General features: G+C 46.3%; 1 protein-coding gene across 3 annotated transcripts in view; it reads left to right on the top strand.

The window, feature by feature from the left end:
* The window catches only part of LOC105287628 (transmembrane and TPR repeat-containing protein CG4341), a 187383-nt gene that overhangs the window by 152544 nt on the left and 21218 nt on the right, over positions 1-13621 (top strand). For all 3 annotated transcript variants that reach the window (XR_003406588.1, XM_011353273.2, XM_011353276.3), the window contains exon 6: positions 2007-2092. Coding sequence is in view for 2 of the 3 variants with exons in the window: in XM_011353273.2 (XP_011351575.1) it covers positions 2007-2092 (86 nt within the window). In the remaining variant the exon portion in view is untranslated. The remainder of the gene's footprint in view (positions 1-2006; positions 2093-13621) is intronic.

Genomic DNA, 13621 nt, shown 5'->3' with positions numbered 1-13621 from the left:
TCGCTCCTATTTCGTATTCAGCATTAAACGCAGCTAATCCTCTCCACTGAGAAATTTATTAAGATTGAAAACCAGAAAGAAGTATGCCTTTTTTGGTTTTAGAGTATAATACCGCGACGAGAAAGCATCATTTCATCGATACTTTATACTTATCTGAAGCTTCGCGTTCGTCTAAATCGTTAAGCTCTATCACGCAGTATCTTGCCATCTTTCATTATGCGTTCGGTAATTTATGAATTCGAAACTAGTATACCGAATGGCTGGGGTACACGACCGATAAACAGGGGGTTGAATAACAAATTAAGTGGAATACCGGTATAATTGCAAATTGGCACAAACTGGAGATTGTTACAAGAGAAGAAGCCGGAGAGTGACGAACGTATATATGCGTATGTACGCGCGAGAGTCTTCGCCTTGTTGAAAGTTAACGAACGCCGAGTGGCGGCTCGTTAACGAACAGGGATTCTCTTCATCCTGTCGCGCGCGCCAGGAAAGGAAATATCCCGTATCACCCTGTCCCCGGCTCCCCTTTCCTCGTTTTTCTGTTTTTCTTTTTCCCCTTTGCCGTTTTTTCTACTCTTCTTCATGCTCGTTGCACGTCGGAGACTCATAAGGCGCCTCATTAGTATGATTTTTTCGCGACGCTGCGTCGACGTGAGAATTCGGTGTGCGCGCGCTAAATGCATCCCCAATTTTGATAACGAATCGATTGTCTCGAGGGTGTGCGCGGTGTTCAAATATCTCGCGGATAAATGAGAAATCCCTGGCAATTAATCTGCAAAGGCTCGACGAGTGTCCGAGGAAATTTGCCGACGTTAATTTATTTTCCGACATTAACGAGACCGACGAAAAGGCAGCGTGTATCCCGGCGCGAGATGGAGAGATGTAGCGGGGCAAAATGCACAGCAAACTTTATTCCCTTAGTAATTTACGGGCCGATTCAAATTGTACACACGCGCTTCGTTAGAAAAGTTCGCGCGGTCGAGATTTTGAAGCGCGAATCTTCATAAAGAATCTCCATAATGAATCATCATGGAGCATAGCGGTGCGGCCGGCGGATGCCCGGCCTCTCTTTCTCCGCGTTTCAAAGGGGAACGTCCAGCTTGATGCACCCGAAATAACGTATGCAAAATTGTAATTCTGTTTAACGGTGACAATTCGTGAGAAATGTACGCGGACATACGCGCGACCCCGTAAATATTTGCCAAATCTTGATATGACTGTCCGACCATCTAGGGAAGTAAGAAAAATAACGCAACACGCGAGGCAAGAAAAATAACCGCGTGCGCTATGCCGTCCGGTTCGATTTCGATAACGCGCGACGAGAAAAATATCAGCGATAGCGTCCGCGCGCGAGTCGTCTACCGGTCGGCCGACTATACTTCATCTGTCGACAAGTGATATTTTCATCGTTTCGCAAGCGACAACTTATGCTGGAAGATTAATCGCTGCGACGCCGAAGTGGTGGGTCCTTTCTAAAATATGTAGCTTCGCGACGAGAGGGAAGATAGAGAGAGAAAGAGAGAGAGGAGGACCTCCTCTACCCGTATACGGTATTACGAATCGCGCTTATTGCGACCGCAATTTAATCCCGCCGCGTGGCGCAGCGACCTCACATGCGATAAGTCATCGCCTTGACAAGTAATATTTTTATATCGTTTCTGAAAGTGACATCCTTCGAGAGAAGATTAATCGCTCACTGTCTAAGAGACGGAAAACTTCACCTTTCTTCCCGCGACGTTTGACACTCGGATATTGTATCAGCGAAGTGAATAGCGCAGGAAGCTGAAAGTCTAGCTATGATAAGCATTATGATAACGAGAAGCAAACTAGGAACGCTACAAGATTAATTTCCACTTTAACCATTTTATTCGATGTGTGTTTCCCGACTCTCGATCTAAACTGTTACTCTAATTGCCTTTTTCGCAATACTTCCACGTCTTGCTTTTCACGTTATGTTGCACGTTGGAAAGCACGTATTAAAAGGGCTGATTTTTTTGTTACAGGGGCATCTTGCAGCAGGGCAGGAAGAATTACGAAGAGGCGATTTTAAGTTATCAACGAGCCATTCATTTCCGACCTTCGTTAGCTCGTAAGTCTTTTAATTACACTTCCTTATTCGACTTTGGGAGCCGCGTAGCGTCGTCGACTTCGTTAGCCGAGTCCTCGACTCTATGGCCGTTCGAGCAACTTAATATTTGAGCGCCATTAACGTTTATTTGATGGATTCGCGTTGTTACCGCCGATCGATCCTTAAAGGATCCTCAACGTCACGGAGAAATATACCATCACTTCGTACGCGTCAGTTACGAAGAAGATGTTTGCCCTCGCGAGAAACAACGATAGGAAACTTTGTTGGCTCATCCATTTTTTCCAGCCGCTACATTTATCGCGACTACCCGACGAAATTCCATTTTTAATTAGAATCCCGAGAACGAATTTTCCGCGAAATTTTTCCCCTCGCACGTCTCGAACGTCTCGATCTTTTTGATCAATTGCAATAATCCTCGAGTGTCCTATATAGGCTCACGTATTATCCCGACGCTATTTCTCGGCGGTAGCTCGCTTCTTGTATAGCGAGCCCCCTCGGGTCCACGTATACATCCGCGCTTATGGCTGAGAGATCGGTCCGCGTCCTTAACGAGCCCTCTTTTACCCGGGAGACCCAGTCTTTATGGCCTTAGACCTGAGGGCGCGGCGCACATCGGGAAGGACCCACAGGAGGCGAAAAGGAATAAAGCAAGTCGGGGGGAAGGAAAGACGTGCGCGGCTCGTTTGTTACACGTACACCCCCGTGCGATGTGCGGGGTACATCTACGTACGTGTGTATGTGCGATCCTGCGATTTACCTCGGTCGACGTGGGAGCGGTTCGTTACCGCACCGAGATAGTTCGTCGCGTTACAATATCGATTTTATGGCTCCGTCATGTGCCATCCCCTGTTTCCCCAGATGTTTTTCCTCCGTAAAGGCTGATACAGCTGCGGACCCGGAACCGCGCGTCGAATAGTGTGCGGTGGGCGCATCTGCAGACCGGCAAACGGGACACGCGGAATGCAGATTAGATTTCGACGTGCGTGTGCGTGCACACGAAGCGTCTCGTAAATGGCTTAATGTTTCCGTTTCAACGACGGAATCTTCAATGTTTCTGGGTATCCTCCAGAGGAGCAATCTTTCTCTCTGCAACGAAATACAACCTCTTCGAGTTTGGTAAAACGTTGAGCACATATACGAATAATTAAATTCTCCTTTTAACTTCCAAAAGTGAATCACTCCGGTTCGAACGTACAGTGATTTTATATTTCGGACAATTGATCGCGAATGATAACTAATAATGAAATAATGAAAAGTGCCGGTAAGTGGTCCGATATTTTCAATCGACATAGACCGATATCTGGTTCATAAAAATGTCTGAAAACTTGCTCGAAATAATCGTTACATTCTGCATATGTACAACACATTAAAGGTTGGACTCGTATATCGAGCATATCGAGCGAAGAACGACGCGCAGGCACACGAAGTGCGTAATCCAGAACGCGGCGTGGTCAAGGAGACGTGTAATTCCACAGAAATTCGCGCAAGCGGGCGATTTGCATGCACAACGAGCGGCCACAAATGACGGGGAAACGAATACTCGCCACGTCAGGGATTGCGAGCGAATTTGTTACCTAGACGCGCCATACACACACGCGCGCGCGCACGCGCGCGTCAGCCACGTACGACGATTTACTTTGACCGACGTGAAATTGGTTTGTTACGGAACGACACTCCCGCGCGGCACAATATCGATTTTATTGGTCCTTTACGGCACATACCGGTTTCCCGGCCAAAACGTTTTCCAGTCTGGAACGGAAGTGAAACGGTTCGTACGAGTCCGCGATCGAATCCGCGAAGTCTTATACGTCGCAAGCCGGCAAATAAAACGGAAACGAAAGAGAAAGACACGCGATCCCGCGGACGGTATCCTTCTGCGTTAACGTGCTCGCTTCTAAATCGGGGAAAACAGCGATTGCATCGAGGAAATCGACGATCATCCTCGTTCAGCAAAATATATCGTATCCATTAAATAAAAGCTACCATATGTGTGTCAACTCTCTGTGTGTCGAATAAATGAATGACGCGCCGCTGCAACGATAAAATGTAATGAACTGAAACATTAACTGGTTTTCCTAAATTGTTTGTCGCACTTGCCGCTCGGCACGTGAAAACGAAAGTCCCGAGTGTTTGCGAAGTTACGTATACATCGACCCGCATTTGACCGGCCGCGTTGCGGTTTCTGTGTTGACCAACCAAAAATGCTGACCGATGCAAATAGTCAACAAATGTTGACCGAGTTACCAGTTAACAATATCGCACGCTTTTTCTCCCCATTTCTCTCCTTCTCGCTGCGTTTCTTTGCAACAGCATTTTTCGTTCGTCAACACACCGGACGTCAGCGAGTCAACGTTAACGCAATTGCATATCTCTTCGCACGATATGCATACATACGTGCTTGTGGAACACGCGCCGCTTTCATCGATGCACCGCACGCGCGTATTCATCGCCTATCTGATAGAGAACTGATCGACCAAATCGCCCTCTTGATGTGAGTAACGACCGATAAAAGTTGGCGGCTTTAACAAGCTTAAGGGATGCCGAGGAAAGTTTACTGACGCGTCGGGCAGTGCTCGACTGTATCGCGGGCTCAAAACGCGATGTAACACCCCCGGGGGTCGCAAGATTGAAATTTATTACGAAGCGCATGCAAAGCTTGCGAAAGCACGCGGCCGATATCGCGCGGAAGAACGAGCGCTCTCCGAATACCTGAACATGATGATTAAACTTTTCGTAAGAGCGGTTCGTAGGAGTGTCAAGCAGCGCTGAACGATCGACGATCGCGACAAGATCGCAGAACGATTTCGAAACGATATCCTCAGATATTAATGGCGAGACTCTCCCACTTGGCAGAAAGAAGAAATTCTATTGACATCCGAAACACTCCAAACATCGGTGCATATTCGTGCTCGTTACATCACCGGCGGGCTTTGATCTTTATTGGATCGGGAGTTTAGAGCAGTCACATTGTATGGAAGGATGCATACCGAGAATGAGATTTGTCGGTGCAGGCTTTGATCTCGATACATTGAAAGTATGCGAAACTGCAGAAAGCGGACGGCTTGGCTGATCAAAACCGAGCTTGCGCGAAATTGCATATCTCAGGGAAAACATTATTTATGAGACGCGTCTTACATACCGTCAGACTTGTTGAAGTCGACTTCTACTTCTGGTTAAGCGAGGAAAAATCGTTGCAGGAGAATGAAAATTTTTGACGATTGTTGCACGAGAACATTAAAAAAAACTTGCCTGTGCGACAACTTTCTCAAGTGAAACGATCGCAGTTGCATCTAATGTGTTCGAATGGTTGCAACTTTTCCAAGTTGCAAGTTGACTTTCGTAATGGCAAAAATGCTGGCGAAAACTCATTAAATAAATTAGAAGATAATTATACCTGAAACGTACAAGAGTGACGTTTCATGTGTAATATTTAATGATGTTCCGCAATTTACTCATCACCGAAATATAGATTTTCATACCTTGTAAAGTAAAATAACGAATGTAACAAACAAAAGTCAAACGATAGTATAAATAACATGGGTTATTATATATAATTTTCATGACTTTTTAACTTGTCAGAACGATTAAATTAAATTTTAACGAAACTTTACAGAAGCAGTAATATAAATGTATTAATTATGTACAAATTATATTTTAATCGATTATTCAGATAAATTGGCTAAAGAACCGTGAAATTTCAGCGGAAATATAAAACGCACTTCAAATGTACTCGCATGAAATGTCATGAGCAAAATTGCAATTAGTTGGATATTTTCCAAGATAAGTTTCATATTGCTAGCATCGCTGCCACTTAAAGACTATTTCTCAAAGTTGGTCAACGCTAAAGTCGACGTATTATCATCGATTAATCAACGGCGCAGCGCAAACAAAGGAAAAGGAGCGGCGCGATCTACTTTTTCCTTGGGCCCGCAAACTTTATTCATTCGAAGTTCACTTGCTCGTCGCGTAGAAGTTCAGCCGATTACTGAAACGCGGATACATCTCGCTTCTATGCAGCGGGGCGCAAAAGTATATTAGCGAAGTTAAACTCGATCTCGACGACGACGGGCCGGGAGCAAAAGAGCACAAGGAATGTTTAAGAAGTCCTTAACATTCGTCCGCGATGGCGGTGTCATGCAAAATACTTGGGATGGACTTTGCTGCTCAGAAATGAATAAAATTTACTTAATGGCGCCTGCTTTGCTTAACGTTAAATAATAATTAACGACCGACGCTAATTTAACTCACCGTCGTGAGTGCTACGGTTACGGCGGGATTCCTATATCGCAATTTACGATTTTTCCGTGGAGTCATACGTGAATCTGCCACAAGCTGCCAGCGCCGGCTGCAGCGCCGTTTCCCTTTACGATGCAGTAATAAATCGGCAAGAAGGAAAACGAGCGGAGCAGAAAAATTGGCGGTCCCCAGGATTGCGGAACGTATGCATTTGCGGGATGCATGCAGATGCGGACATGCCGCGCGTCACTTTTATGACAGTTTCGAGTAACGAACGACACGTGTCTCCTTTCGTCGAGATTTTACGAGCGACCGCGACTTGTGTTAGTCGGCTAGCCAGTTTTGGAATACGAGCGATCTATATTCCGACAAACCGCGGCGCTCGTATATCTCGCGCGAGTATCTTCGCTCATTCATAATTAACTCACTCAAAAAGAATGAGATTAGCGACGAAAAAAAAACAAGAGACAAAGAGAAAGAGAGAGAGAGAAAGAAAGAGAAAAGATAGGAGGCCCGCGTTAATGGAGTTCGCCACGAATGAACGGACCCGCGTGAAAGACTCCTCGCGTGGGCAAACTTCTGGTAAACGTCCGCTTGTCTGGTACACGTGTGCAAAACGCTTGCCCGCGTTTCTCGCGGGCGACTCAATTAAACCGGCCAAGTTTCTCCGGGAGAGCGCCGGGAGAATCACGAGGCAAAGACTGCGTAGACAGAAGACGGAGATGTAGTTAGAGATGTCTTTCCACTTTACTTTCACAATTAACCCTCGGATGCGCAAAGCAGTTTCTCTTCACCCTTCTGCCTGCCCGCCCCTCGCAATGTTAAATAACACTTCTCCATCCGGAGATTGGTGAAATGTATTCGGGGCTCAACGTGCGGTCGCTTAATTTTAATTTAATCGCGCCGCGATGATCATTTGCCCTCATTCATCGGTTTTAATTATCTCTATTTGACAATGATGAGTCTCTCCTGACCGGCCGATTGATTGACCGAAACGCGCGTCGATAGGTTTTAGTAATATTAATTTAACAGTAGTGAATCTTAAATAATTGATTAACTTTGATTAAATTGTCTCAACAATTTCACGGTGAAACAAATCACATGAATCTCGTCAGTCTGTGAAGTCATATAAATCACATCAATTAATATTAGTTATTGGCTTCTATAATATTTATTTATATTATTACGCTTCATGCGCATCTCATCGTTTAGTTACATGATATAATAATAATTGTTTTATTTAATACGATATATTATATTTGCGTACCTGAAACTCTGTCAATCAATCAAACGACGGATTGTCCTTTGTAGCGTTGCAAAAGTAATGCAGACTAATTAACTTAATGTACGATGGTAGAATGTAATCGGGTGAATTAAGAGCTTGCATAATTTAATTTAGAATTTGTTGAATTCTTGAAAAAAGTCACGAACAGCTGAATTCTTGTCAAAGAAAGTTAGAATCGAAATTGCGGGGAACGATCACATTCCACGTGAAAGTACACATCAGACGCATGTAGATCATCTACATTTTGCGCCAACAAGGGCGTCGATATATGCCACGTCGTATTCGTGGCATATTGGTCGTCAAATCGCGAGAATATCTCCCGATATAGGCGATAATCGGCGAAAGTCATGTCGAAGCACTCGTATTTCGTGAGTCGGATTGGCCGTAAATCGCGCGTTATTATCACAAGTTCCTACAATGCCCGTCCCCTGTAGTAATCTACCGGGTGAGTCCGTAAATAGGCGTACCGATTACGTGGGGCAGAATACCACCGCTAAGCTACCACTATTCGCGTTCTCGAATCGGCGGGCAACCGGCAACCGAGAGAGCCAAGCAACGATTCATTAGGGGCGAGATATACGAACCGCGGGGAACAGCAGGGGTTGCATCGGAAATACTCGGTAAGTAGGTTAACCGGACAGCCGCAATTTTAACTGGTGTATTATTAGAAAGGCCTCCGGGACGCGCGCGCGCGCGCCTCCATAAATCCCGGTTAATTTCAGCGGATACACGCGGCAAAGTAGCATTCGCCGCGCAATCACTCACTTCGAAAGCGGTCTCTGGATTTCCATTAGCCGCATAGGATTCTCGCATCCGACACGAAAGCCAGCCTTGCCCGCCGTCACGATACCTGATTTCGAAATGCCCGAAATCGTCCCGTCGAACCTTCAACTACCAGGAAGTGCGACGGTCTACAACGTTCCAGCATCTATTCGGCAATTTACTGATATACCGCGAGAAACGTGGCTATAATTGACAGAAAAGGAATACCGAGTGCCACGCGCTTCCTGCATTCATCGACAATTTACAGTTATTGCCGTCACTGGGAACGTCATGTCCGCGTAAAAAATGTGTAATATCTCATCGGACGTCACAAAATTGGAGCGGACGTATGTTTTCCGGACAGTGGATTTTAATTTTTTATAGTTTGCGGCGGTATTCTCCATTAACTTCCGGATTCTAGGGTGACGCGTTCCCGTAGGTTTAGGATGAAGCATGTTCGTTGCCCGTACTATAATTGCACGCAATCATTCACGGGAAACGCGATCTTGTTAGTGTCACGGCGGTACGAGGAGCCCGAGATTACCGGCTTTCGCTACAAGGTTCCCGTATCGCGCGCGGTTAAGTGTCCTCTCAGGACTGGAATCGCGAGAAATTAGCTGGATCGATTGTATGAGCACTTAACACGATTGATTCCCTTGAATACGGCGATTCGTGTAAAGGCCTTTACCCCCTTTCGCAGCCGCGCCTTCAGCCACTCCGTATACCACGCGATCGTTCAAAGCCCATGTGTTACACGGAGTTTACAGAGTTTGCATGAGTGCACTCGCACGTACATGCTCACATGCGTATATAAAAGTACATTCGACTTGTCGATCTCATCCCCAACCGTCATCTGGAAAGTAGATAACGTTCGTTCTAAAAATGTAAAATTATTTGTGCGTTTATATATATTTTCTGCTATATGTTCCTCGGTTTTGCGCTGATTTTGATGCATCGCATGGTGGGCGAAGATTGGTTTCGTCATTGTTTGTAGCGTGAATCAAATAAACTATTGAATGCGAGCGTATTAATTAATTTTCACATTTGATATCGGCGTGTCGGCGTGGCGATTGTCAGGAATTACATATTTTTCCGTGCTGCTGATCGGCAAATTGTAATTACATTTTCGGGAAAGCCGGTTGGGCTTTCGACGGCCAGCGCTTTTCATCTAGACGTACCGTGTGTCGCGATAATCTACATTAAATACGCAAATTAATTGTTTCATCCGAATTTAATCATTTACTTAATTAATATCGTGGCAGTGATCGAAGCGGCTTTGAAATTCACGGACCGCGAAAAGCGCTCTCGCACAGCGCAACACACTTTATCGAGAATGGACAGGAGAATCATTACGCGTAACAAAAAAACAAGAGATAACGCGGGAGTGAAAAAAAGCAATTAATGGAAAATTTGCAATAATTCCGAAATAATTGTCAAAACGATTTTCGAATTGCAGCACGAGGATGTGGACCGTGCGTGCAATGCTCTGTTTAAATATCAACGCAATCGCTGACCCGCTTTAACTTTCAATTATGTAACCGAGAGACCATCGACTGGCATTCACGATCGAAACAACCGTCATTCTTCACGGTTCGGCTCGCAGCATCCACGCTTCGAGAAGCGCGCATCCGCCGAAAGCGCGTACTCGCGCATCCACACGCTCACCCTTGATTCACCATAGTCGTTCGATCGATCGATAAAGGATATTTTCTCTCTCTTTCTCTCTCTCTCTCTCTCATTTACACACGTGCACACGTTGCACCTGCGTTACTCTCATGCACGCGCACGCGAGCACAGAAGCATTTGCATGGACGCACGCACGTATCAGCCTGAAAATACGTACACGGCGAGGATGTGAGTATGGCTCAACCCACAAATTGGCGGCCGATCAGGCCACTAATTACTCGGACCGGTCGTGTTTTAAACGCCGGACGGTTACGACCGATTTACGGGGCCGAAAGAAAATCCGCCGGACGTGCGGGCTCCTCTCGCAATCCGGCACGGATCACCGCCGCCGAATGGTCCATTCGTCTAATCGTCCGTTTCAGCACGGCGGTCACGCGTGCGATTCCGGCTGCGCGAATAAACGTGCGATATCCGGTTCGTTGCTTCGGGAAACTGGTGGTACCAATTTTCGACTTGATACGTTGGAGATGAATAACTAAAGTCCCTAAAACACAATATAAAATCTCATGGCCTAGATGATCAATTCTTCGACTGAGGATTCGGTATTACTTTTGCAAACATTAAATTTTGCGAGGCTGAACCGAGAGTAAAACTGATCGCACATCTTGTACAGAGAGATCATGCTTTTAGTTTTTCATCAGCGAATGTATCAGTAATCTTTAAATGTTTTTGTATCTTCAAAACAATGCATACATATATGTATATGCAGATATTATACAATTGAAGCAATCACATTGATTGAGAATTTGGCGGTCTCGTGTAGGCAGACGCACGCAAGTAGATAAATCGATGATTAAACAGACATCGGAACGAGACTTTTTACGAAAATTTTAGGCAAACATCGGCTCGTTGCAATTTAATCGGTTAATGCTTAGTTTGCAGAATGCGGTCTGGAAGAACGGTCGCAAATGTGGAAACATGCCGCGAAAGGAGTGGTCTAATAGTATGTGCGCTAATGAGAGGTATATTTTCTCATTCGCGCGTGTCTCTCTGTATTCCTCTCTCTCTCTCTTTCTCTCTCTGTCTTTCCTACGTGTAGCTGCAACGAGCATTTCCGGCAATGAGTCACAGTCGGATGCACGCGAAATTACATCGCCATGCCGCGTGCTAAATTGTCCCGTAATCTTGAAACTAACGTTTCAACACACGGTCAACAGCTTGCACCGCCAGCCAGTACTTAACGGCCGCGTTTAATAACTAACAGGACTCGGCCGAGAGTCGCACACTCCGCGAAAGTTTGCTCCGGCGCTTTGTTCGTCGTTATTCGCGCCGGAGAACAAGACGATCCTGTGCATTTCCGAAAGCCGTATACGCTGCTCACACGTTCCGAGATTATAACTTCCAACAAAAAGGATCCTCCAGAAGGAGAACGCCGAAGTGTTGAAAAATCGAATGTTTTATGGGATTCAAAATATGAAATTCAATTATTTATTAAATCCATGCATTTTGTCTTTAAGAAAAGAACTTCAGAAGCCTGAAAAAAATACTGAGATGTGTAAAACGTTGCCATTATTTTATCTCATTGATGTTTGCATCATAAGTTTTCACGGTGGAGAACAGTTAAAACCCATCTATCGGTCATCGGTATGGGGCGCGCGGCGCCGAATTCAATCGAAACGCGCATCGCTTTTATATTCGGCGGGGCGCTATTAATTTTTCTCGCCGGCGCATAAATCGAGCCGCGACTTCTATGAATAACATCGGTCGCCGATGCGTCGAGCGTTCGCTTTTGTCTCGCAAGATCAACGGCAGCGCGGTACGCGCGGCCGAACATCCCGCGCCCGCGTGTGGCCGCAACGAATTATCACGGAAAACCAGCGCGTGTCGCGATAAATCGAAGGGTGCCGTCGGCCCCGCGTGCGCCCATCGATCTTCGTCAGAAGGACGCCCATCCGGCGCGCGCGATGCAGCGTGAGCGAAGCGGATCGTGCCAGGAACCGGCCAAGTTAACCAGAAAATTGCAAGGCACACACAAAACTCGGTAGCACAATGGAATCTTAATTCCGCGAGAGCAGCGGAGTTGAATTCACTTCGACCCACCTCGCTTGTCCTCCTCCTTCTTCTGGTTTGCCCCCCGTTCACCTACCGCCGTCATTTTCCACCCTCTTTCTCTCTCGACGCGTCTTATTCTCTCTCTTTCGTAATTAGGAAGCAAACAGAACGGCGGTCTTGCCAAGTTGGCGGAGTCGGAGATGAAACAGCAGTTTCCGTCCGCCCATCCTTCTTCCGCTCGTACCGTGCACCCCATGGGAGTTGCTCCCCTGCCTCTTCCTTCGTGCCCTCCGCGCTTTCACCCAACATCTCTCCGTTCCCGAAACCCACCGTCGCATTTTCCGGTGTGTCGACGGGTCACCTGACTTCTCTCCTCTTCAACCGAGTACGATTATGTGGAAAATACGAGCCGGAAAAGGCCTGGACAGTATAATTCACTGCCAAACGCAGGCCGCGGCTGCCGACATCGCGTCTTCGTTTGCTATCTTCCGTTCTTTTTACGACGCGCCGCAATATCCCTTCGGAAGGAGGAAGAAGACTGAACGACAGGGAGGACATCGGCAAACCCGATGCGAGACCGACAGCAAGTTCGCTTTATGACCACCGTCATTTCCCGTGAGGGGAGTTGTAGCGATCTCCGAGGTTTTTACGGCGTAATTATCTCGCGCGGGGGTGTCGATTGCCTGCTTCTCAAATGCCACCGGTATTTCCGGTAGCGCACGCCGAAATGTTAGGAGTTTACAGCGACGTCGGGTTAACGACCCGATCACACGATTCGATCGCGAATTGATACACGATTTTACGATACTGCCTTAGGAGAAGCTTATCCTCGCATGAAAACTGAGTTTTTTTTATTATAGCCGTATCACATAATATAAAAATATGACACACTTAATATACAAATATTTTGCAAAGCGTCAGAACGCACACATGTTTGATGAATTTATAACAATCTTTTTGGTGATTATGGAAAATACATTATTGCTAAAATAAGATGAAGGCTTATGCCATAATCGTATGTTGCTACTACAGATTATCGGCGCGATAGAGACGTATCGACGCACGTAGATTCATCCGGAGATCCTACAAAGCACGGCGCTCTAATTCCATGAAGTATCCCCGGGAAGGGCCAGGAGGAAAATGGATCGCTCGATTCCACCACTGCACAGTTGGCTCATTCCTTATTTAAAATAATGAGCGAAGCGAGAGTATCGCCAGTGCTTTCGACCATTCGGACGCGACGCGCCGATTGCTGGCCTGGTCGGCATAGTTTTTGTTAATTAACACCGCAAAGGGGAGATGTACGCCATCGCCACCCATTTACGAATGCGGCGTGTTAATTTCCACCCCGTAACGCACAGCGGTGTCCGGCTTAAATCGATGCGACCACCCTGGCGAGAAGATCGGAATTTATTTCGCAACGCGGGGGAAAATAAGGAACGTGAGCGCGTTTCGGGAGAGATATATGGTAACAGGTGGTATCCGAGCGTACCGCGTAATAAGTTTTCACGTGGACTAAATGCGAACCTGTACGCTCGGCTTTTACGCCAGGCTCGCCATTTCTCATT

The sequence above is a fragment of the Ooceraea biroi genome, chromosome 5, assembly GCF_003672135.1.
Source record: "Ooceraea biroi isolate clonal line C1 chromosome 5, Obir_v5.4, whole genome shotgun sequence".
Classification (NCBI taxonomy): Eukaryota; Metazoa; Arthropoda; class Insecta; order Hymenoptera; family Formicidae; genus Ooceraea; species Ooceraea biroi.
The sequence above is the reverse complement of the archived record's forward strand: the minus strand, read 5'-3'. Positions and strand labels throughout refer to the sequence as shown.